The sequence below is a fragment of the Dermacentor andersoni genome, chromosome 7, assembly GCF_023375885.2.
Source record: "Dermacentor andersoni chromosome 7, qqDerAnde1_hic_scaffold, whole genome shotgun sequence".
Lineage (NCBI taxonomy): Eukaryota > Metazoa > Arthropoda > Arachnida > Ixodida > Ixodidae > Dermacentor > Dermacentor andersoni.
The window spans coordinates 99,983,708-100,008,477 of NC_092820.1; the positions used below are offsets into that span (position 1 = coordinate 99,983,708).

Here is a 24,770-nt window from a genome sequence, read left to right on the forward strand (position 1 = left end):
TGCCGCCTTTGGCCTACTTTTGTACACTTGTGTGAATTGCGAAAAAGGAATGCAATTAAGAAACTTGTAATTATGTACCTGGGACCTGGGACCCATGTACCCGGGACCACGCTTGGTGCGACTGCCACTCGGCAGAGGCTTTCTTTCAGAGCTCCTTGTTTCGCACTAGCCAAGCGCTGTTGGGCAAGGAGTAATCACTACCCCTTGCCCGAATGCCTCTCAGGGGCACCGAACCCGAAGGGGACGGTGGCAGGGAAATGCACATGCCAGAGTAGGACTTCTTCCCCTGCTGCTGCCGCCCTCCGACACCCTGGCAGGCAGCCCCCGCTCTCCCTCTTAGCCGCACGAGCATCCGAAGACACTCACACGTTGCCCGTGACGCACCCCGAGGAGGTGGGGAGAGCTCTTGTCCAGAGGCCGCGACTCCACCCAGGCTGGATTACACGGACACGCCACAATCCGCATCGTCCAGGCACCTCTGGATCATGGATGGTTGTCAGACTCATTCAGGGCCGACATACTGGAACCGACTTCCATGCTGTGGCTTCCAGTAAGCTGGATTACAGGGCCGCGCAACCAAGCCCCAGCCCTAACAACGTGGTCATTGAACTCCCTCACAAGGACGCGGTCCCATACCGAGGCCTCCATGTCGTTGGATTACAGGGGCACAACACGCGCCCCCAGCCATTTCGATATGGTCCTGTGTGTTCACCCTAAAGGTCCTTTTACCCGGGTGAACATTCGTGGCAACGTTCCTTGCGTGTAAGCCGGTCGTTGAATCCATCTGACTTCATTCATGTATGCGTTGATCAACACCTTGCCCCCAGGCAATGGTTAACAGAAGCCCGCCACAGGCTTCCGGCATGGGCCAGCCATGGCATAGTACAACGCTATACCGTCAAATCTCGTTAATTCAAGGTGGCCGCATTGGCATCTTTGGTTATGCAGAGTACGAGCCACAGCTCGTATACTCGACTTGCAGTACCACGACAGGGTGTCGGCGAACAGATGCTAGAAACGCAGCACGATCCCAGGGGGGCCGGGCACCTCGTCGCTCACGTACAGATGCACCGTGCAGCTGGCGTTGGAGATGGCACCGTTGAGGATGTGGCGTACGTACAAGTCCGAATAATGCAGCAGCAGCAGCAAGTGTTGGTTCATGAACGTCACTCCTTGGAGATCAACCATGAGATCAACGTCCAACGTGGCCAGTTGAGGCATGCCGCCCTCCAAGTTGGGATCGCATGCAGTGTGACACACGTATGCCGTGGTGCGAACAGTGGGAGCCATCCCCCACGCGTTGCCCATCGAACGATACCGCGTGTCTGTTGCGCAGGTGATTGAACAAGAGGTGGTCCACACCAACACCGACTCGGATTTGGGAGCAGTGGTGATGACGGCCGCTTTGTCATGTCTGCCCCTAATGTGCTGCTGGCGGGCGTCCATCGTGCTCTTTTGGAGCGCAACCGGCAGTGGATGTAGATGCATGTATCTCATGCAGTCTCTGCCCCACTCTCCGTCTGTCTCCATGTAGTGTATGGCCGGTGCCGGGATGGCGTAATGGTCTTCGCGGTAGACGACGCTACTGCTGCTGCTGCATGACGACTCGCTGACGAATGCTTCGATTGGGACGGCGGCGGCGGCAGCAGCGGCTGTCGAGTTCTTGTGGGAATGCACCAGGACGAGCGAGTCTATTGCGAGCGGCATCACAGGGTACATGCGCATGGTGCGAGCCAGCCACTTGAATCCAGCCCTGGGCGCCTTGACGGTTGGCTCAGACGCGTCCTCCGACACCGCATACGCGCACTTAAAAGCGACCAAATTGTCAGCAAACTGACTGAAACGCATATGCACACAACGAAATAGTCTGCGCACAAAAAGTCCAGCGAAATCTCGCGCTTGTTGGCGACCAGTGAGCCGCCCTTGCTGCGCAGGTTCATGCTGTCGCCCACCGCGTTGGGCCCGTGAAACAGGTTGACGACCGCGTTCATCTCCTGTGCAAGTGTGTTGCAGCTATTTCAGAGTCGTCTCTCGTACTGTAGTTTTCTAGCATTGGGCGTCTGATTAAGCTTGTCTTTGGCTCCCTCCGTAATTTTCTGTTTGCACATTGTGCAGATTTCCGTTCCCTGCGTCATAATTTGCTGTTTCATTTCTTGCATTGCTTTTTGCATTTCTGCCATGAACTGGGCAAAGTCTGGTTGGTTTCTTATCTCAGGTAGGCTGAGAGGGGGGGTCAGTGGGGTGAGTGATCTAGGGGGGCTACCTGATCTTATCTCCTGCATCAGTCTATTAATTTTCACGTCCTGCTCTTCGAGTTTTCTTTTGAGGACCTTATTTTCCTCCTCTAGTTGTTTTTCCCTGTTGCTTATAATGTTATTTTGATTTTGATTGCCCGAGTGCGGAAAAAGGGATTTGGGAGGGCCTGCTTCCCAGCTCACCTTTGTGCCGCCGTTGGGCTTCTTCTTGGCCTTCTGCTGCTGCTGCTGCTGGCCCTTGTCCTTCATGGCCGGGGGTGCCAGTGGCGGGAAGGATCTGAAGCAGCTCCCCGAGCGGCTCTGCAAGCGGCCCCACGACTGGTTCCGCGAGTGGCTCCGAGACCGGTCTTGTCCTCCCTCCAAGCTAAACCATCTTGGTCTCCGTTCTCGTCCCCTGCTATTCCGTTGCTGGTGTAGTTGCTGCTGTTGCCGGCCTCACAGCTTTCTTGCTTTCTTGAGTCGGTCCTTGCAGTCCCTGTATCCCGTGGTGTGATCGCCGCCGCAGATCAGGCACTTAGCTTGGCATTGGTGGTTCTCCGGCGGGTACTGCATTCCGCACACCCTGCACGCCTTTGTGCTGGGCGCAGGGCAGACGGCGGACCGGTGCCCTTGCTGACAGAAAATGTAGCGCAACTGCCTCGTTGGTCTGTACAGGTAGCATCTGAATTCTCCTCTGGTGAAAAGCACATACTTGGGTATGGTGGGGCTGTCGAAAGTGATGACCGCCGTTTCTGACTCCCCTAGCATTCTTGCCATGAGCCCATATCAGTATTGGGAGTCTGCTGGATGGAGTGAAATGCCATGCTGAAGCTGCTTTGAAGCCACCGCATAAATGTGTTTGCACATGTGTGCATATATATCACTATATATATATTATATGGATATATGGGACATGCCATAAAGCTTCGAGAGAGCAGTTCCAAAACATTGAAACAGCTCTTCGAAATTCTCTGTCCTGTGTTTGCACACTTCAAAGTAGTACTCAATATCTCTGTGTTACTGAATCCTGGATCTGACATCTGTAGACCAAGAAATGTGCTTATTCGAGTTCCTCATAACATGTCAAGAACAGAACAGTTGGTATTGCACTAGACCAATTATAAAAGCTGCGGCATTACTCGGCATGGAGGCCATTAAAAGTATTACATTTGCCTTTGCCTTGATGACTGAAAAGCTGGACTTTCTTTCCTATGTCAACTCTCTTCGATATCAAGTAGGTGTACGGCATGCCAGATCAATCTTCACTAACTTAAAGGCAGTCAGGAAGAACCATCACACGTTTGTGCTATGCATCAACTCAATGCAAAGCTTCTCGGCTCCCAGATTTTGACGACCTCGCTGTGGCAAATTGAAGAGCAAGCTTGAAGTCTTCTTCATAGCTTGATAATTGATCATGTTTCTTTGACTATAGCAAGGCTGAATAGTTCTGTTGTGCCTCAGTTTCTTTCACCTGGAATTCTACAAGTATAAAGTCATTGGCATTCCTGCTCCTTTTTTGCCGATTTTATACTTATCTCGAATGCTGTGTGTGCTCTTTGTTGTGACAAGTTTCCACCTGGATGGGTAATTACTTTTCATAGTTGTGTAAGCCCTAATATTGTCAGAGATAGTATTTGGTGGCACTCCCTGAGCCAGATAATTGTAAAGAGCATAAAACAGTGCACTGAAGTGTGTGCTGCAACTGCTAGAGCTAGCAGCATGTAATGCCTCTTGTATTACATGGAATTTCCTACTATACATGTGTTACGTGATACCAGTACTACTTCAGAGGTTGATTAAAAATAACCACACTGTTCAAACCAGTAAAGCTCCAACTCACATGGTGTGCAAGACAATAAATGTTTTCGAATCTGTCGAGGTGGTAGTGGTGAAAACTTTATTATGGAAAAGAGCGTAGGAGCCTCCAAAGGGGCCATACAGACTAAGTGGCATCCTCAGTCCGGGAAGTCATAGGACGATACCGCCACTTTGGCCCGCATGTTGAGGGTCTATTGGGCCCCAAGATCGGAGGAGCTAAGCAGGGTTGCCTCTCAGTCCTCTCGGGTAGCGTTGGGTGAGAGGGTGGGGTGGCTGTGTTCTTCAGGCAGGCCCACACCATGTGGTACACATTGGCTGTCTCCACACAGTTTTTGCACTTGCCATTAACCACAGGATCAAAGTATTGTAATCTGACTGGGCAGAGCAACGTGTTAGGAGTCAACATAGAATTCATTTTCCCACTTTATCCAGGCCCTTGGCAGGAGGTGGATATTGGCAATGCTGGTATTCCACAGAGCGGCAGTTGTGGGGTCCAGTCCATAGGGCTCAAATGAAGTATCCAGTGAATGAGTGCTCGGGTGACCACGTCTGCAGCCTCGTTCCCTCTAAGTTCCTGATGACCTGGTTCCCATATCAAGTGTGTTGGGGTGGGGTTGGCGACCCTCATGCTCGCATGCTGAATTTCGTAGGCAAGGGGTGAGATCTCCCCTGCCATCAAGCGGGCACAGGCTTTGCGTGAGTCAGTAACAATTACTTTCAAAGTTTGGTGCGAGAGAGCTAACACGATAGCAACCTCCTCTGCCTGTGTTGAGCGGGAGCCTTAACCCTTTGAGGGTTGATTTCTTTCGCCATATGCGATTTTTTTATTACAGATTCCAATTTTTCCTAGGAAGTTATTTATAAAAAAAATTACCGTAATTTTTCTAGGGTGACCGTAAAGTGAGAAAAAAATACTTTGCATTGGTATATATGTACTCTTCATTCATGAATAACAACAGTAAAAAAAAAGGAAATAAGAATTGAAAATTTGATGCATTGTTATAGTTCAAGGCTTTGAAGATGCACTCACGAGAATATTTCGCATGACTCAAATTTTCATGCTCTTACACTAATATGTACATCCATAGCGTAATCGAACTGCATAGGTGTGTGCATTCAAGAAAACTGTGTGGTTGTGTGTCCGTCAAAAAAGCAAAACGTGTGACAAGCTTCTGTTAATCTTCACCTTATCGCCAATCAGAGGCGATTAGTTTTCACGAGTCTCAAAAAAAAAAAAAGAAAGAAAACAACGGAAACGCTTGCACAGCGGCATCCTTCCTATGCGCACCCCCGTGAGCACTAAAGGTGCGAGAAACAAGCAGCCGCCCTTTGAGCGATTAGTAACAAGATAGCCATCAGTTTTGCAAGCGCAAGAAGCTGAAACCACCCGCGGAACAAAGCTCTAACTGCTATCTGCCCGCGCATGCGCCAATGCACGAGCTGTACTATGTATATAGACGCGCGGGAGCGAACTAGCGCTAAAGCAAACCTTGCAATTAAAGCCAAGAGAGGGAGGCGTGCGAAAACAATTCTCTGTATTCCCACATAGTGGCAGCACATGACAGAAAAGAAAAAGTTAGCAAATTGGCGTGCTTTTTAAACGTACAGACGGCACCATAAATATACGGCATCGACCATTTCGGACTTCGTTTGCGGCGCCGTATGTTTAGATCATTGACCCTCAAAGGGTTAAAGGAGAGGCCATCTACCTGTTTCCACTGCCATGTAGTGCCCCCTTGTTAGCATTCCGGCAACATCCACGTAGTATACCCGTGAGCTACTGCTGTACCGTTTTTCCAGTGTCCGAACGCATGCTTCCTTTCTTCCTTGGTGTAGGCCTGAGTGCATGTTTCTGGGCAGAGGGTGTACGTGAAGGCTACGTCTCCACAGCTCCGGTACCCTGAGCGTGCCTTGTTTCATGGTCGTGTTGTATATAAAGGCGAGTGAGAAAGCACCGACCTGAACGCGTCTGCCTGAGCCGAGTGTAATGATTTACGAGATGGGCTTCTGTGAGCTCCTTGTTGTGTCAGGAGTGGCAGGCGGCGGGCGCCCGGTACGCCGGCACGAGAGAGACAGGAGAAGTGTCTGGTTCACAGTAAACCCACACATAAGACTGGACCTACGAGTGGCTGTTTAATTCACCAAGACTTCTCTTGCCAGACGTCGCCTTCTCAATGGTCACTACCATACACATTGAATGGAAAGTGAAAGTGAAATTGATTTATTCATTATAGAGTGACTGTTCAGTGAAACGCACACCAGACGTGTACTGACTTAAGACCATGAATGTGTCCCCCCAAGGTCACAACTCAAGGCACACCAGTCTCTGGAGACACAAGAACACAGACAGTCTGTGACAAACCAGTCTTCGGAGTGTCCTGGAACTTGAAGTGACTTCTCACATCACTGGTGTATAAATTCATTTTTCCCACTGAAGTGCACACATTCCAAATAACAGAACAAGAAAGGAAACACATAGTACAACTTTTAATACACCACACACATAAAAGAAAATGCACTGTAGACCTATACCAAAGAAAAATAATACATGGCACTGTCTCTGTGGTGTCGTGGCGAGGCCCACAGCCATGGCATCTCTATGTCCTACGCTTAAGAAACAAAATCGTCAAGCCACGGAGGCCGTTTCTTGCTCTGGCGAGAACGTTTGTGAACCTCAGAGGAACTTTGCATTTTGCAATGCGTATCAGTCGACTTTGAAAACCCAGTAGTCCCACTAATGCTTGCCTTCCCCGGGTTTGAAATTTCAATGTTGGTGTCACGAATAACTGAAGAGGGTTGCCCAGGACGCTCCTCTTGACGTCCCAACATGTTCTGGGAAGCTATCAATTCTTCCATGGAATCAGAAAAGACTTCTGACTGTGTAGACTCGGAAGTAGTACCGTCTATATGGGTGCAAAATGCGTCCGCTATAGACAGACGCACACAGAGAGAAGAGCGAACTTTTGAGTGCAACCGCCGAGCAGCCGAGCGGCAGTGAAAATGATCCCTTATTGTATATACCTTCCCCGCTGAGAAGGCTGTCGCTGCAAACATAAACATCCGCTCGTTGCACAGATGTTCACAGCGACAACACCAGAGTCTGATCCTCTACAGGGCTACCCCCAAAGATGCGTAGGTCGCTGTTGTCAAGCTGATGTCCAGGACACGTGTTTACTCACGGGGCACGCTACAGATGGGGGAGAATCGGGCGGGGAACGACTGGGGAGTGCAAGAGGAACACACAAGTTTGACATGTATGCGGGTTTCACACAGTCAATTGCAATCACGTTTTCACGGTCGTTCACAGACACAGTAACAGTCTTTTCTCCGCGCTGTAGCACTTCGAAAAGGTCATCGTACAGTGCAGTGAGAGTGGGCCGGATGACTTTGCAGCGCACGAAAACATGAGTTGAGGCAGCGAGGTCTTTGCTTATGAAAACATCTTAAGTGGAGGGCTGTCGACTGATGTTGGTTGCAAGCCTTCAAAGAGCGACCAAAGTTGCTCAATGTAGGCAGGAGGCGAGAGGCTGGGGGCGGCAGGTGGTGTGAAGAATTCACTGGGTAGACATAGTGTCGTCCTGTAGGCCATTTCGGCAGCAGTACACCCAAGGTCCTCTTTTATCGCCGACTGAATACCTAGTGGAACTAGCGGCAGGTCACTGGCCCATGAAGCTCGAGTGTCGCGGGCGATGAGGGCAGCTTTCAACTGGCGGTGAAGCCTTTCCGCCATTCCATTTGCTAATGGATGGTATGCTGTTGTGTGGATGTGGCGGATGCCGAGGATGCTTGTTAAAGCTCCGAAGAGCCCACTTTTATACTGTCGTCCGCAGTTGGTTGCTGCCACGCTGGGGCAGCCAAAACAAGATGTCCAACCGGCTACGAAAACGGATGCCACGGCGGACGCCGTTATGTCATGTACGGGAAACGCTTCAGGCCTGCTTGTGTAGCGGTCAATGTGGGTGAGGATGTAGCGTTTACCATGTTATGAAGGCAGCAGACTGACAATGTCGATGTGAACATGGTCAAAGTGAGAGTCAGGTGGTCGGAAAGGTTGCAGTGGTGACTTGGTGTGGCAGGTCATTTTTCCACATTGGCAGTGCTGACATTCTTGAGCCCAGCAGCGGACATCTGTGTTGATGCTGGGCTTCATAATGGGAGGTGATGAGCCTCTGAGTGGCACAAACACCGGGATGGCTTGAGTCATGTAGCCAGTGGCGCCTCAGAAAATGAGATGTGGACCCTGCATGCAGGTCACACAGCTCGTTGCAATAATGTTGTGCCTCTGCGATGATCTTGAAGTCCACAACAGCTGTGGAAAACACATCGACACGTGAGAGGACATTGGCAGCTGCATTAACGGGTCCGTCGATGTCCCGGATGTCAACCATGAATTCGGAGATAAAATGCAGGTGCCAACTTTGCCAGGACATGTACATGCTGTGGTATCCATGGAAAGTGAATGTCAGTGGCTTGTGATCCGTCAGTACGTGGAACACGGCACCTTCGAGGAGGTGGCGAATGCCAAGGTAGACAGCCAGGAGTTTGCAGTTGAAAGTGCGGCGTCGAGTTTCTGCTGGCTTCATCTTCTGCGAAAAGAAACCGAGTGGACACTACAAATTCTGCTGGAATTGTTGCAGAACTGTACCAACAGCACTGAGGAGGCGTCGGTGATGAGTCGCATGGGCGCGTCAGTTAGGGAATCCACTAGGAGGGGGTGGGGGTGCCAGGACATTCTTGGCTTCTTGAAAGACAGCGTCTGCTTTGGATGTCACTGCAATATTGCAGATAGTGCCTTTGGAGCCTTCAGCATGTCGGTCAGAGGTAGAGTGATGCGGGCTATATTAGGCAGGAAACGACGGTGGAAGCTCAGAAGCCTGAGAAATTCATGGAGCTTGCGAAGCGATGTTGGGCATGGAAAATCCTGCAGAGCTTGAACCTTCTTGTCCAATGGCTTGATTCCCTCGGGTGTGACAAGGTGTCCAAGGAATTTGACGCTGTCAACACTAAAGACATTTGGCTGTATTGATAGTCGAGCCATGTTCCTGTAGTCGCGAAAACAGCAACCGCAGATGGTCAGCCTGCTGCTCTGGTGAAGAACTTGCCACCAGCAGATCATCAAGATAGGCGACGACCAAGTGCAGACCACGTGTGACTTCAATGATGAAGCGTTGAAAAGTTTGACCTCCATTCCGTAACCCAAAAGGCATGCGGACGTACTCGAATAAGCCAAAAGGTGTCGTGATGGCAGTCTTCGATAATTCGCAGTAATTTGATGATATGCCTTGACTAGGTAAATCTCGCTAAATATGGTTGTTCCAGCAAGAATAGTAGCAAAGTCGTGAATGTGCGAAAGCTGGTACCAGTCGGGGGCGGTGCGAGCAGTCAATGCACTGTAGTCTCCACAAGGGGGCCAATCTCCGGTGTCATGCTTGGGCACCATGTAAGGGCAGTTGAGCAACTGCGTGATGAAGGGCGGATGATACCTAAGTGCAGCATGTGGTCAAATTCTCTGCGAGCTATGGCGAGGCGGTCTCCAGCAAGGCTTCGTGGCTTGCAGGACACTGGAGGACCTGTAGTGACGACGTGGTGCGGCACAATGTGTCGCACCGGAAGTTCCAGGTTGCTAGGTTTGGTAAGTGCAGGAAATTCACTGAGGATCGAGGTAAATTCTGATGTTGGCGAATGCAGAGCTGCTTGTGTAGAGGCGGACAGAAGTGTGAGGATATCTTGCATGGAGAGGCTGGTCATACAGTCCACAAGTTGATGGGGGCGGAGATTCACATTCAAACAGAAATGGGTAAAGTATAAACCCCATGCAAGCGATTTCTTGCGCGACAGCGACAAGCGACGCGATGGAGATGGCTGTCGCGTTCGCTCGTCGCCCAGGAGTCAAACTCCAAACGAGCGACCGCTTCGCGCGACAGCTCTCCAGTGTTGCCGGTATTAGGGGATCGAGTTAGCGCCAAACCTGGTGTGGCACTTGCTATAATTGTTTAAGTTAATTTGTTTGGCTGTACAAAGCAACATAAAGTCTTCTGAAGGTCTTGCAATAGGTTTATTTTGTTTACATATCAAAATTTGGTAGTTTGCTCGTTCCGTTTGTATACTGGAAAGTGCGCACGTGCGCAAACCGGTAGTACGTCACTAATGTACATCCTGTTCCGGCTGCCTGCTATTGGCTAGTTGCTCATAGCACTTCCGGGCGACGAGCGACGGATTCTAGATTTGCAAAACCGAGCGATCGCGCGACAAGACCGAGCAATCTGTTCAAGCGACGGCCCGATCTGTCGCGCACGAAATCGCGCTCATGGGGTTTAGCCTTAAGAAAGTCCGCACCTAGTATGGCGAAGCGCATGTCGGAGAGGATGAAAATCCACCAAAATATGCGATGCAGGCCCAAGTCAATGGTGAGCGAGCATTGGCCAATGTTGCGATTGTGGATGTATTCACAGCTTGCAAAGGCGCAGTCCTCGGACAACGTTTTCGGTCGAGGCAGGAGGCAGAATGACGCTCACCTCTGCACCAGCATCCACTAGAAAGCAATGTCCTGCGATCCTGTATGTGGTGTAGAAGAGGCGGCTTCACGTAGCGGTTGAGTCACGTACCATCATTAGTGACTCGCTTCCATGTTTCCCTGCCAGTGGCAAGGCTGGCAGGGAAACATGGATTTGACAGCAAGGATTTGGAAGCAAGGAATTGGCAGCACTGGCGCCGAACCTGGTGTGGTACCAGTAGCAGCCATCGGAAGTGTGTCTTGGGTGGGAATGGGAACGTGAACATGAGCCACCCCTAGCCAGTCGAGAGTGACAAGGCGTGCCCATTTGCATTGCTGCCGTGGTGTCCATCAGCCGGTCAATTTTCTCCTCGAGGTGAGATTGTCGGGCCTTGAGGTCTGATGTGACAGTGGTTCATGACACCGCAGAGCTTGCGCCGGAGTAGTGGATGCGGTCCGCGAGCTCTGCCAGTTTGTCAAGAGGCATATTATCCCCAGCTGCCAAAACCACGACAAGTGTCTGAGGCAAGTGTTGCAGAAATAGCTCATGCAGTAGTGGACTCTGAGTCTTAGGTACGGTCGCCGAGTGGCTGTTGCACTCAATGTAATAGCTGCAATGATCATATTGCCAAGTTCTTCCACATTGAGGAGTTGCTGCAAGTGGCTTCTCTCTGACATGGTTTTGCGTGTGAGCACTCTGGCCTTGAAATGGTCGTAGGGTGCGGTCGGATGTGGGGCTCTCATGATGTCGTACTCATCAGCCACCTTGGAGGAAAGTGCTGAGATGACATGCAGGTACATCATGCGTTGTGATGTGATGCAGCACAGATTGAAGAGGGCTTCTACTTGCCTGAACCACATGGTGGGATTCTTCGGCCAAAATGACGGCAGCCGCACCTGGGCATTGGAAATAGCGTCCATGGCTGCGCTGGGGCAACACCACCTAGAAGACTGAAGGCCCCCACATGGTGGCGTGTCATCATGCAGGTCAGATCATCCTGCAAGTGGGCTTCACTACGCCCGCTCTCTCCACAAAGCGGCGCGTTGCCGTGAAATAAAATTAAATTCGTTCGCTCTTGTTACGAGTAGGAACTAACTAATATGCTGCGTCTGCAGTTATGTACGAAGCTTGGCTGGGAAAAATCGCCACAGTTTGTAGTCTCGTGCCTTAAGGAGGCGTTTTGCATGCTTACACATGTAAGAAACCATTTTCTGACTGATTGGAAGCGACTGATCTAAAATTTTATCATCACTGTTGGGCATCAACTTATGGGGTGTAGTTATAAGCTATTCATTTTTCAACCTACCGCCATGATTATATTATATTTAACACTTCGATGCTTTATTTACTTTCAAAAGCCCTATCAGGGGCATTATAAAAATGGCAAAATTTGACATTACTTGAAAGTAAAATGTCAAGAGTTCAAAGTGGAAGAAATCAACACTCATAAAATGACACAAACTCATTTCTGCTTACAGCAATACAGGATCCTTTATATACACAGCTTGACAGTCTCTTCTTTTTACAAGAACACATTATTGTTAAAAGTGCATATAAATGCCGTACAAGTCGGTGTCAGGAAAAGAAAAAGTTGGTTGCGTAAATTTTCTGCGAATACACTTTACTGCTTCAAGCAAGGAAATCCAGGCATGCACAATATTTTACGGCGCAGAACAGAAAGAGATTAGAACATCAGAAGCCTTCTTGAGAATGAAGGTAGGATGAAGGGCATTTTATTTGACATTGATGAGAGAAAAAGGTATCTTTTTACAAACGATACTGTGGAAGCAAAACTGCATAAATGACACCTCAACTTTTAACAGTTTCAAGTTTTCGCCTTGCCTTTGTGGCAGACAACTTGTCGTTTACTAACTTGTTTGCTGCTTTGCACGAGTTTTCAAAAGGGTGTTTGCTGCTGCACTCAAAATGTAATGCATGACTTGTTCAGGAGCATGCCCATTAACACAAACATCCAGGTCATCATTATCACTGAGGATGCCATACACAAGAGCCACTAGTGCTTCTTTCTGCTTAGGAAGTGCAAAGAACTGTTTGGCGAAGCGTGGACTCCTAAGCTTTTCCAGCACTATTTCTGTGGTAAGGACAGCATTCACAACAAGTTCGCGTGGGAACTTCAGCCCACCTCTGGTCATGCTGGTAATAAGGACATTTCTAGCAACGTCTATCTCTGCATCATCCATTACCAGATCTTCTTTGCATGACTGGCACAACAGTTTCTTTATAGCTGCTTGTGCGCAGTAACCGGCAACATATGTCACAGCTGGCAGCCTTGCCACTTTCTTCTCAATATCGCTGTCGCTAACTGTGACATCAACTGATGGTAGCGCTAAAAGGACGTCGTCGTGTCGTCTTTTCATCTTGTGTCCGTCCTTTTAGCGCTACCATCAGTTTTAAAGAATGCATCACCAACTAGCCCAGCACCAAGTTTTATTGTGACATCAAACTGGCTCAGCAGTGAGTTGGAACTAATGACAGGAACATCGCACACCATGTCAATGTCTGGTAATTCGAGCACTTTCTGTAGCCGCAGCTTTGTCTCGGACTCATAAATCTGCCTAATTGACACATGATAGTTGGCACCAGACAACTGACGGTACCGACCAAAGCGATCCTTGAGGGAATCTGTCTGAAATTTGCCTACCAAAACATATTGCATACCAAGTTTTTCAAGGCAGTAGATAGTGATCTCATGGAGCGCATGAGTTGTGTGACATAAAGCAGAGTGTAAACGTGAAGAGAGGGGGTTAACCGAGGGTCCCGATTTTGATTAGTCATATCATGAGAAGCCAACAGACACTGACACCAAGGACAACATAGGGGATATTACTTGTGCTTAATAAATGAAATAAAGAAACGATAAATTAATGGAAATTAAAGGGGATGAAAGAACAACTTGCCCAGTGGCTGTCCCATGTTTACCCACTTTGCATTCCTAATACCGCTCACAAGTGTGAGGTCCGGAGAGGTGTCTATGCTCACGCTGTTGCCATCTTCGTATGATCTAGCGGGTTGTTCAAGATTGTCCATTGCAGGTCCTGAGATACCCGCCATAGCCTCTTTCCCTTTGGAGTGGCTCGGATGTAGCCCCACTCCGGATGAGGCGCGTTGAAATCCCCAACCACGATTAGTTGAGCCCTAGCCGTTGCGTCTTTATCAAAAGGTCTGGCAAGCCCACCCCATTATCTTTCGGAGAACAATATACATTAAGAACAAAGAGACTCTTATAGTCCTTTCTTTTGGGCAGAACCTCTAGCAGGACGTAGTATGCATGACCGCTGCATGACGACTTCCTGGGCCTCGAGCGCCGCTCCTCCTTGCCAGTTTGGCTCTTATCCTCGCTGCTCTGCTGCAGGCCCATCGGCTGCTTACAGGCTAGACAAAACTTGCAGTTCCAGCTCCCCGTGTTGTGCGCCCCATGGCACATGATGCAGTCCGGTGTGCAGGTCAGCGACTCTCCTTCCGGTGGCGCAGGATGGTCCTTTCCGCAACGGCGACACAGATTAGTCTTCGGACGATAACAAACATCCGCCCGATGTCCCACTCGTCTGCAGTTATAGCAGGTCTCGACTAACTCTCTATACAGAATCACAGCGTACAAACAGTTCCAGTAAATAACTTGCCAGGAAACATGCTTCCCCCCGAATGTGATCTGAATCGCCTTCGACTTTCCCAAAGGTCTGGCATCCAAAATTTCCATGCCGTCATTCCCCTTCAAGAATCCCGCCCAAACTTCTGCCAGTGGGCATCCGTTGTAAGCACTGTAAATTACTCCGCGTACAGAGTTCTCCGGCGCCGTCACGTACGCCGAAACCTCAAGATGACTTTTCAGCTTGAGCGTCTTTACATTCGCATTGTCTCGATGACCCACACCAGGTCATCCTCCGCCGCAGTCGCATTCATCAGCTCTGCTGCTGCTCTCAAGGCATATCAGAGTTCTCTCGACGTCACTATACTCAAGTCCCAATTCTTGGGTCGGCACACAACCTTGAAATCCTTGGCTGGCATCTTCAGAAACGGTCCCCGTTTCTTCCACACCGGCGCTTTCCCACGCTTGACTTGCTCTACTCCGTGCGTCTGGCGCCCGTCGCTGCCCGCCTGCTTCTCGTTAGGCCTACTCTCGGGGTGGTCCCCGTGCACAGATTTCATGAATCGATCTTGCGCCTGCAAAACCCAGGCCCATTCTCCCGTTTCGAACTCTTCGGGTGTTATAGATTCTCCCTCAACGGAGTACTCCATTTTCTTCAGCCTCAAAAAGGCCCACAAGTCACAGCCCCGGAGCCCGGCGCCCCCAGTGGCGGCTCGGCCTAATGATGATGCCTAACTTTGCCGCGCCGTGGTTGAGTAGAAAAAGCATGGAAAAACCCTTAAAAAGGGGGGCAAACTTGACGAAATTAGGTGTCCGCAGGAACGGGGCAACTTCCTGTAGACAATCCCACCAAAGGCAAATCCACAGCACATAGCGTTCCGCCGAAAAACGTTGTCAAAGCGGGAACTCATGCGGAGCACGTCCACTCCAGTTCGCGTCTCCTTGCACGGGGAGGTACGGACTTGGATGGCGAGTATGTAATGGTCGCTGCTCAGGAACTGATGCGTATTGGAACAGTGCGCGTCGTGCTCATGACGGCAAAACCGGAGTGGTGTCACGGCACACGCTGTTGCCGATGCACGTGGGTTGCATAGGGTCAGTTAGCAGGGAGAGGTGGAGGTCGTGTGCGAGCTGGCCTAGCCTTGTGCCGGGGCCATCGGCCTTGGAGTAACTACAACCCAGATGCCTGATGTTGAAGCCGCCGAGAACGAGGAGGGGGGATTTGGCTGCTCTCGTTGCAGCGGCATGGAGCAGGGCAACGAGCGACAAGTCTTTGGTGACGCGTGGGGGGATGTAAACATTGAGAATAAAAAGAGAGGGGTTTTCACGTCGCAGAGGTAAAACCTCGATAAAGACATGGCGGACCGCAGAGAAGGGTAGATAGGCTTGATTGACCGTGAGTGTTCGCTGAGCGAGGCCGTGACGGGATGGGGCAGAGGGTGATGAGCCACTTAGTCGTGGGCGACGTAACCCGAGAGGGAAATGGTGGCGTGAGTCTCCTGTAGTACGATGATGTTAGAAGAGACCGAGGGGTCCAGTTGTTGAAGGTGTAGAAGGAGGTGGTTATGCTTGGGGCGAAAACCACAACACTTCCACTGTCAAACGGTGATGACGGAGCGGTCAGCCATGGATAGTAGCGGAAGAAAAAGGTGACGCCTTGGCCGCTGCTTTGAGAGGGTTGGGCGGCAGAGGATGAGGTGGTGCGGGCGTGGAGGGGTGGTTTGGCTCGTATGGTTGCGAGCATGGAAGTTTGAAGGCTGTCGACCGTCTCTTGAAGAGATTGGAAGGACATGGCGAGGGATAGGCAGCGAGGTCCGTGCGCATGGCATTGGGAGCTTCTTGTTGTTCCATGAGAAGCTGGTAGATAGAGTTGAAACGGCTGTCCAGCCGTTTTTCGAGGTCTACCAGGGCCGTCTTTACGGCTCCCTGGGCCTCTTCTGAAAAGTGGAGAGATGCAAGGGGGGTGTTGGATCCGTGGCACTTGCTAGTGCCTCCTTCTGAGGTCTGAGCATCCATGTCAGAGGAGGAGGCGATTGAGGAGGGCAGACAGGATGGGAGCGTGATGGCTGCTTCGAGCTCCTCTTCAAGAGCTCGTAGTAGGGCTTGGAAGGAGTCAATTTGCATGTTCTGTGCCGCAAGTTGAGCGGTTTGTGCAGTGAGTTGCTGTCATAGGAAGGTGTTTCCTTGCTGCAGTGCGATGATCTGCAGCAAGGAGGACGCCGAGGGAGCGCCTGGGGGCGTCGCCGGACCACGTCGACTGTGTGGACTTTGTGAGGCGGGTTTGGGCGCTGCCGTGGTGAGAGGCGGCAGTAGACCACGTGCCGTTTGCTTTGGGGGTTGAGGGCATTGCACGTAGCAGTGCTTACAGTTGGAGCTATACGTGGAGCGATTCCTGTTGCAGACGATGCAGCGGCGGTGCGAGTGGGGTGCGAGCCCTCGAGCGGTAGGGGGTGAGTGTCGCCGCAACGACGGCACCGGTCCTGCTGTGTGGCTTGGGGCACACGTCGGTCCGGTCGGCCTACGAAAGCCTCTGAGGCTTCGGTAGGCCTGCTTTATGCACAATAAAGATTGTATTGTATTGAGCAGCAGTTAAAACAGGCCTCCACCTTGTTGTGGAAAGGAAGGAGGCAAAGGTGGACTCCATAGTAGAAGATCCACCGGGGTAGCTTGGGGTCCGTGAGGGTGACCAAGATGTGGGGAGTCTTGCCCATGCGGCGGTCTCCCACAATAGAAAGTGCAGGATTGCTTGCCTGGAGGTCGTCAAGGGTGGCTTCATCCATGAAATCGTCGAAGGGGTGGCAGAGCATGCCCTGTAGGGCATACTTTGCCACCAAGGCCTAAAAGGCTGTCTGCCACCAAGGCCTTCGTTTTGGACACAATATGCCTGATTTGCTCCTTGGTGTCAAATATCGTTAAACAATTTCCTTTATTTCTGGCTTCTCCTGAATTTGGTGTCTTTTTGCATATGGGCCAGTTGAGCTGATTGTTCCCAGTGCTAGTTAAAAGGCTGCTGCAGCCATTGCAGTAATAATGACGTTCCATAATTTCTTTTTCTGTTCGACCTGCAGTTTTCAAAGCAGGTACGCGCTTGTAGGCAGCACTGCTTGTCTCTGACCAAACAGGGTGTTGATAAGCTGCAAACAATCCTCCAGGGCTGTCCAGGGCAGGCCATGGGCAACGACAAACGCCATTATAAGCAAGATTGCAGCACCCTTCATCGTGGGTCATAGCAGTATACCCACGTCTTGTGCAGTAATAATGGTCTTCCAACAGTCTTCACCTTTTTCTAGACACTGCTTCCACTCGAGTGAGATGTCTACACGGTTTTGTTCCTCAACTTGGATGAGCAGGTGAGGGATCCACTTCACACAAACTCTGGACATGTGAAGGCGGTCTTTCAAAATTTTGTGGGTGCTTCCTACTGAAATCTCCAGGAATCAGGCGAGGTGTCTGACAGTAACGTGCCCACCGGTTTTATCCTTTCAGCCGCTGTGTTGACTGTTTCCTCCGAAAGGGCTGCAAGAGGTGCACCATCCCCTCCCTACTATACAGTGTCGTCCCGGCCCTCTTTGAAGTCCTTGAACCACCGAAAATATGTTGTGCAAGACACAACGTGCTGATTAAATGCACAAGTGAAATCTGCATATGTTTTTGTGGCCGTTTTGCTTATGTTTGGATGCGTGTTGCTGCTGTCACGTTACAGCGAGAGTGATGCGACATCTGGTAGAAATCAATGGCGTCTCAACATTTCCGAATTATGCCAAGACCTAATACAGCAAGCTCGCAGTGAAGAGCACCAGACCCAGTCTTTATTGAACAACCCTCGTATTGTTCTCCCACTCCTTTTGCCTCAGCTCGTGCCAGTATAAGCATTCCTAGTGATCAAATGGCATCAGCACTAACCATCTTTAATGTGTGTGAAAGTTGGTAATGAAATATAGCTGAAGGTTTTTATACAAAGTATAACATGTGGTGCTATGCATGTGCAGTAGAACAAGCAACTTTATATTATGCCCCCTTGTTAGTAAGAATTGGAGATGCAGCTTAAACAAGTGAAGTTAAGCCTAAGCACCCACTGAGTGCGCATAATGCATTGCAGTCCACTCATTTTGTTCAGCTATTCTCAATGTTCAAGCACCATTCCTCTAAATAGTTCTATATTTTCAGAGTCGGAAAGGACCACTGTTTCGTGATACTAGTAGATCAGTATATACCATGCATGCCGGCTATAGCAATATATTACTTAATAAGCATGTCTGTCTTACATAGTGCAACACATGTACAATTCTATTTCCCTTGTTCCACAGGCCATGAGTAGGCTCCACTGCACGTGCATCTCATACCGCTTTCCATTTGGAAAACAGGAGCTCTTTTAACTGCGCTCAAAGTGCTCTCGCGAGTTCCAGCGCCTTCCGGTTGTCGGGCAGGAGCAGGGGCGTCGTGATTCATTGGTCCATAAGGAGCACTTTTTCAGCGCCGAGAGCAACCAAGAGCAGTTCTCAGTGCTTTGTCACTAGCGGCAGAGTAACAGAGAGCGCGGAGCAAGTCACATGACTTTTCTTACGTTACTTCTGGTTTTATCTCCGGGCAGGCAAAGACAAAATGGCGGAAGGCAGCAACCGTGATGGTCACCCAGTGCTGATGGCAGTAGCTAAGCGCTGCTTTCTGGATGAGGAATTGTTGCTGCTTTTGAATGAAGACACCAGCAGACACTCACAATTGACAATTCAAAGCACCAGAATACTAATAGAGTAAATGAGTTCTGCGGAGACCCACAAAGAGGCGCCCCTTATATGAGTGCATTAACAATGTCTTCATGAAGACAACAGGTAACAAGTTACTTGAAGAAACGAGTGCAACAGGTACTATTTTACTGAGCTTTTATCATATGCACTGAGAATAAGGTACTTTTACATACGACAACATGGCTCAGGCGACGCAGGCCATCCACTTGAGGACTGTTGAATATTATGCTCCGAAAAAGAAGAGAAGAAGATGAAGTGAGAAGCGAGCGTGGAGCCGAGCGCGCGCCTGCGTTTTTTTTTTAGTTGTTTTTACAAGCGTCGAATAAAGAAGACGTTCTCTACTTCGGCTCCGCTTCCTGGTTTTCAACATATGGTGCCGTGACCAGGATATCAGATCTACAGTTGAAGACCCCTGACGATGAAGCGAGCTACCTTAAGAGGACGACCGACCGACGCGATCAAGTTGAACTGCCGTGGCGCAGCAATTGTTCCCAGCCTAAAAATAACCAGGATATCACGTTAAAGAGGCTGGAGTCCTTGCAGAGAACGCTACATTGAGAACCAGAGTTTCAGAAGGAATATGACACTGCCATTAGGAGCTACTATAACAAAGACTACGCTGAGAAGGTCATAATGGACAGTACGAGTGAACATATCACGCACTATATGCCACACCAAGCAGTAGTGCGACGCGATAGAACTACGACTGTAGTACGGGTGGTATCCGACGCCTCTTCTCATGCTTCGGACTCGCCTTCACTTAACGACGTCTTGTGGACAGGGCCGAATTTGAACCCCAACATCCTCGACACACTGCTGAAGTTTCGCAGCTTCAAGATTGGAATTTCCGCCGACATCGAAAAAGCGTTTCTTCAAATATCGCTGGCTGAACAAGACCGAGACGCATTTCGTTACTTCTGGTTTGAAGAAGGGTCTTCCAATACTGAAGAATTGTGCATGACAAGGATTCCTTTTGGCGCCTGCAGCAGTCCCTTTCTCCTTGCTGCAACTCTGCGACACCGCTTCCAACTAGTAGAAGTCAAATATCCTTCTACTGCCAAACTATTGAAAGATCTTCACAGACTGGCGGCCACCAATAGTGTGTCGGCTACTCAAGGACAGTCATGGAATTCTTGGGCCGAAACTATCTGCTTCAAGAGTCCAGAAAACGAAGAAACAGATAAAGAGGCAGAGACAGCGAAAAGAGAAAGCGATGCCATGAAATTAACCCCTTCGGGCGCGAATTAAGAAAAAGGGTCGGGAAAATTTGAAATCCTTTTTAGACTATCTCTCATAAATAACACAAAACAAATGATATGGTTAGAAACTTGTTTATTTAACATACAAAAATTTTTGGTGCTGTGTACAATTGTACACATGGCGCCTGAACACAGAAAAAAAGGCAACTACATAATCTTTCATATTCTGTGATTTTCATGGGTAGTTATCATTTTAGAAGCATCTTAGAGAGATTTTCTGAAGCATCTCTACAAGTGAACTTGACGGCACCTTACTTTTTGTTGTGGAACTCATAGTAGCAGTCTTTCGCTGCACTCAGGCAAAGGAAAACGCCATACTTCCGACAACAAATTCGAGACTTGGAGGCACAGCCAGAGTTTCGGCACCTTTGCGGAAAGTTTGCCGTCGTGTGCATTGGCCAGTGGTTGGTGCCGTCAAATCTTGTTGAGTTGGTTGGCATGGGCGTACCACTGTGCGACTGCCGAGCAGGCTTCCGATTGGAAGTGCTTGGTCTTCCCCTCCTTTGTGGTGCACTTTTGTTGCTAGCAATCAAGCTCCGCGCGATGTCAGATTGGAATGCCATCACATCCTTCACTTCTTTTCTAGGGAGTGCATCTTCGTTTGCATCGCGGATGTACTCAATCCAGCTGTTGCAAACTGCGAAGGAAATGAAGTGGGAGATGACTCTAACTGGCCACTTCTTTGTCCTTGTGTAGAGTGGATACAATGACATTAAGAAATCCAATTTGTTGACGCCGCCCATGAATTTGTTGTACTCGGCTATTACTTGTGGGCAGGCTAGGTCCACATGTTCTTTGGCTGAATCACTCCATCGTTTGACTTTCGTTGGGTTCCCCACTCCTACAAGTGTGGAGATCATGTTAACCGGGCCATTGTCATGCCACCGCACTATGACTACGTCCTCTTCTTCAGTGATCTTGAAATCGTGACTTCCACGGCCTTCCTTCTTCAACTCCTTGTCACTTTTCAGCTCGCAGCCAAGAAGCCTGTTGGACCTGATTGACCCAGAGGCCAGAATACCCAGCAGTTTGAGCTCTCGGTAAAGTGGAACTGACGAAAAGTAGTTGTCCATAAAACATCTGATGTTCTGCCCGCGGGGTAGGTGTTGTACTAAGCGCATTACCACCGATCCACCAAGGCCCAAGTATGAATGATCTTTGCTCACACCGGTGCCTTTACCTTGGTAGAACTCGAAGTCCTGAGCCATACCATCTGAGCTGCAGCGTACAAGCACTTTGATGCCTTCAGGATTGGGCTTGTTTTTGACGAATTGTTTTCCAGGTACCCTCCCTGTAAAAGGCACCATCTGTTCATCAATACTGGCCTGTTCGAGTGGATCCAAATCAAGGCATCGACTTCTCACGGCATTTAGAATTGGAGCAACTTTCCAAAATTTGTTAGTGGTTGATTCCTTTGGAGCATTTGAGTCAGTCACGTGTAAAGCTGCTCGCAGCTTAAAGAATCGCTTGCAAGTCATTGCTTCCGCAATAGTGGGTATACGCGTGTCCTCTTGCCAGTACATACGCACTCTAGGGAACTTGAGGAGTGCCATACGCATCATAACACCGAAAAAAACTTTAATTTCTTCTGGTGTGGTGTACAGCTCAGCTCCGTCTCTGTGCAAAGCATACATGTTAGTGTAGTGAGCCAGTTCGACAAAAATCTCATCTGTATAGTACTTGCTGAAGTACTCAAGCGGCTCCGAGGGGGTTGAGCCCCGTCTAGGGATGAAAGTGCACGCAGTATTCTGCGGTGAAAAATCCTTCCTAATCCACTTCACTGCTGTTTTCTTTCTTTTGGGTTGAGATTGCTGATTATTTTCTTTCTCGTCCTCATCACTGCTGCTAACGCTGTGGTCTGCCGTCACAGGCTCTTCGCTTGAAGTCTAGCATGAAAAAAAAGAAATATGGCAGCGCTTATCATTGTTTTAGTTTTTTTCAACGAATTGTGATACAGCTTACACATGAAATTACAGCAGAAATAGAGCTAACAGTGAACTAGAAGAATCGGACGGCTCGGGTGAGTAAATTTCACTTGAGCAAATGCAGTTGTACTCACCATCATTGTGACACTTTCCTCAACTTCATCATCGGAGAAATCGCCATCCGACACATTCCCGTCTGCTATCCTCGACAAAAGCGCTTGAGCCGACGTCTTCGATGCTTTTGGCCGGCCAAGAGAATGTTCTCGAAGACCTACGATGCATAGAAAATAGGTATAAGTTGACCATTGCCAGTTAGAAATAAAATACATGCCGAAATAAGGTGATCCAGTAAAGCAGCCCTAAGGCGCCATGTGTACAATCATACACATACATATTTCACTGCATGGTACAGAGCCACTGTTAAAAAAACCTCAAAAACTTTTAGTATGTGAGATGTACTAACCTAATGTGTTAAGTTAATATAAAACTCACTGTCGTAAAAACGTTTTACAATCGTAAAAATAAAGAGAATCACAATGCACTCACGTGCCGGTCCGTAAAACGTGGAGGCGTCCATGTTTAGTGGTTGTTTTGACCGTAGCTTTGGCGCACAAAACCTAGATGGCGCTAGTTGTCTGCTTAGGAAGCATGAAACAGTACTCACGTGGTGTGTCATCCGGTTTGAAGCGAAGGCGCGCGGACGCTGTGGCACCAAATTTGGTGTGTACAGTTGTACACACCGCTGCTGAAGGGGTTAAGGAAAGAGGATATGGGACTTTTCGGATTTTGTCTAGCGTGGGATGATTTCTATTTAGTTGTGTGTGAAATATGTAACGAAGTCACAAAACCACAGGCTCTGCGAAAGCACTTGGAGCAGCGGCATGGGAGCCTCGACACATTTGGTAGGGCCGACCACACTGCTGACGCGTGCGTGCTCCACCCGGCGGGTGTAGGGAAGTCGTCGGGGCACAGCTCCTTGTCATCGTGCTCCTCGTCGTCGTATTCAACGTTATCGTCTTCCGCCCTGCGACACTCGAGCGGGCATGCCGGGCGCCCGTCGTCAACAGCAAAGGCTCCATCTGGGTCCTCACTGTCAGGGAGGCACATCAGGGGGGTGAAAAGGCTAAAACGCAACAACCACACGCTGGCCCCCGTTGTCCAGGTGGAGCGAATGCCACTTCCACGACAGCCTCGAGCCATGGTCGCCCGCAACAGCTCGCCAGGCCTTGAAAAGGAATTACCTTCACCCCAGCAGCCACCACCTTTAACCCCTGGAGGGCTAGGAATGCTGTCTTGGCCGGGGCCAGGGCAGGCCAGTCACATAACACCCGACGCATCCAACAGCAGCACGTCAGCAATGGTGGCTGCGACGGCTTTAACTGCAGCACCTACGCCCATCAGGAAGACGCATGCCAGCAATGGTTCCACCACGAGCACAGCAAAGGGCTCATGGTGCCGACGGCAAATTTCGCTCATGCAAATTGCGCACTTCTAGTGGCAACACGTTGCGGAGACCGGCACAGATGCGGTACCACCTAGAATCTGCTGGACAAGCTCCGTCTTGAAAAGAAACAAGCATACGCAAATTGTTCGGCCGGTAGCTGTTGAATATTATGCTCCGAAAAAGAAGGGAAGACGACGAAGTGAGAAACGAGCGTGGAGCCGAGCGCGCCTGCATTTTTTAGTTGTTTTTGCAAGCGTCGAATAAAGAAGACGTTCTCTACTTTGGCTCCACTTCCTGGTTTTCAACACTGCTTGGCTAGCAGAGAGGAAGCTGAAGACGTCTAGACGCGTCATCCATCATATGACGGAGTACTGGTGGAACTAAGCCCTAGGACAGCTCCGCAAAGCCTATGGTGGAACGAAGACAACAATAGCAACGAACAACCTGGTGCTGCTGGGAAATGCAGCATTCCTGAGGATGCCACAAATCTTCTACATGATTTACACATTTTTAAATGCAGTCCCATAAAATATAGCAGGCTTGAGGCATTTAGATTACCGTATAAACGCGTGTAAGGGCCGCACTTTTTTTTACAAATTCGAGGGCCTATTTTCGGGGTGCGGCCCATACACGCGACATACGAAAAAAAATTTTTTTTTTCATGTAAAAACAGACCAATAAGTGAATGCGCGTTTATTTACAATAATCCTCATCAATCATCACTATTTACAATCAGTCATCATCACTCGCGGAGTCCTCAGACTCCGAGCTGGTGCTGCATTCTTCTGGCTCATCACCCCACAAGTCGTCGTCTTCAGTTCCGTCCAAATCGTTGGAAATCCCGGTCACTTTGAAGCTGCGGGATACAATGTCCGTAGACACCGAATTCCACGCGGTCAAAATCCAGCCCAGCACAGTCGCGAGCGGTGCCCTCTTGAGCCGCCCGGTCGGAGTCTCATCGTGATCGCCGTTTGCAATCCATTCCGAGTATTGCCTCCGGAACTCAACCTTAACCCTCTCATGCATGAATTAAATCCAGAGGATAAAAAATTATTTTTTGCTTAAAAGTGTTACTAGAGGCCACAAAGATTATGATAAAATTTTATTGCAAGTAATCAAGAGTCTCTGTATCACATTTCCGATCTGTCCCCAAATGAGGACAACATGCTGTAAGTCCACATTAGTCTCTGGTTTAAGTACACAATAAATATATGTAACAATGCTTATTGAGCGTTCATACTAGA

General features: G+C 49.4%; 1 protein-coding gene and 1 long non-coding RNA gene across 2 annotated transcripts in view; one reads left to right on the forward strand and one right to left on the reverse strand.

Moving 5' to 3' along the window:
• Nucleotides 1-24,770, forward strand: part of LOC129385681 (uncharacterized) — a 140,858-nt gene that overhangs the window by 43,182 nt on the left and 72,906 nt on the right. The window lies entirely within an intron of this gene.
• LOC129385682 (piggyBac transposable element-derived protein 2-like) lies at nt 19,547-24,144 on the reverse strand. Its single transcript, XM_055072595.2, has 2 exons — nt 22,217-24,144; nt 19,547-22,043 (listed from the first exon to the last, which is right to left on the reverse strand). Exons 1-2 carry the CDS (start codon nt 22,409-22,411, stop codon nt 20,409-20,411), a joined length of 1,830 nt encoding a protein of 609 aa, XP_054928570.2. The 5' UTR covers nt 22,412-24,144; the 3' UTR covers nt 19,547-20,408.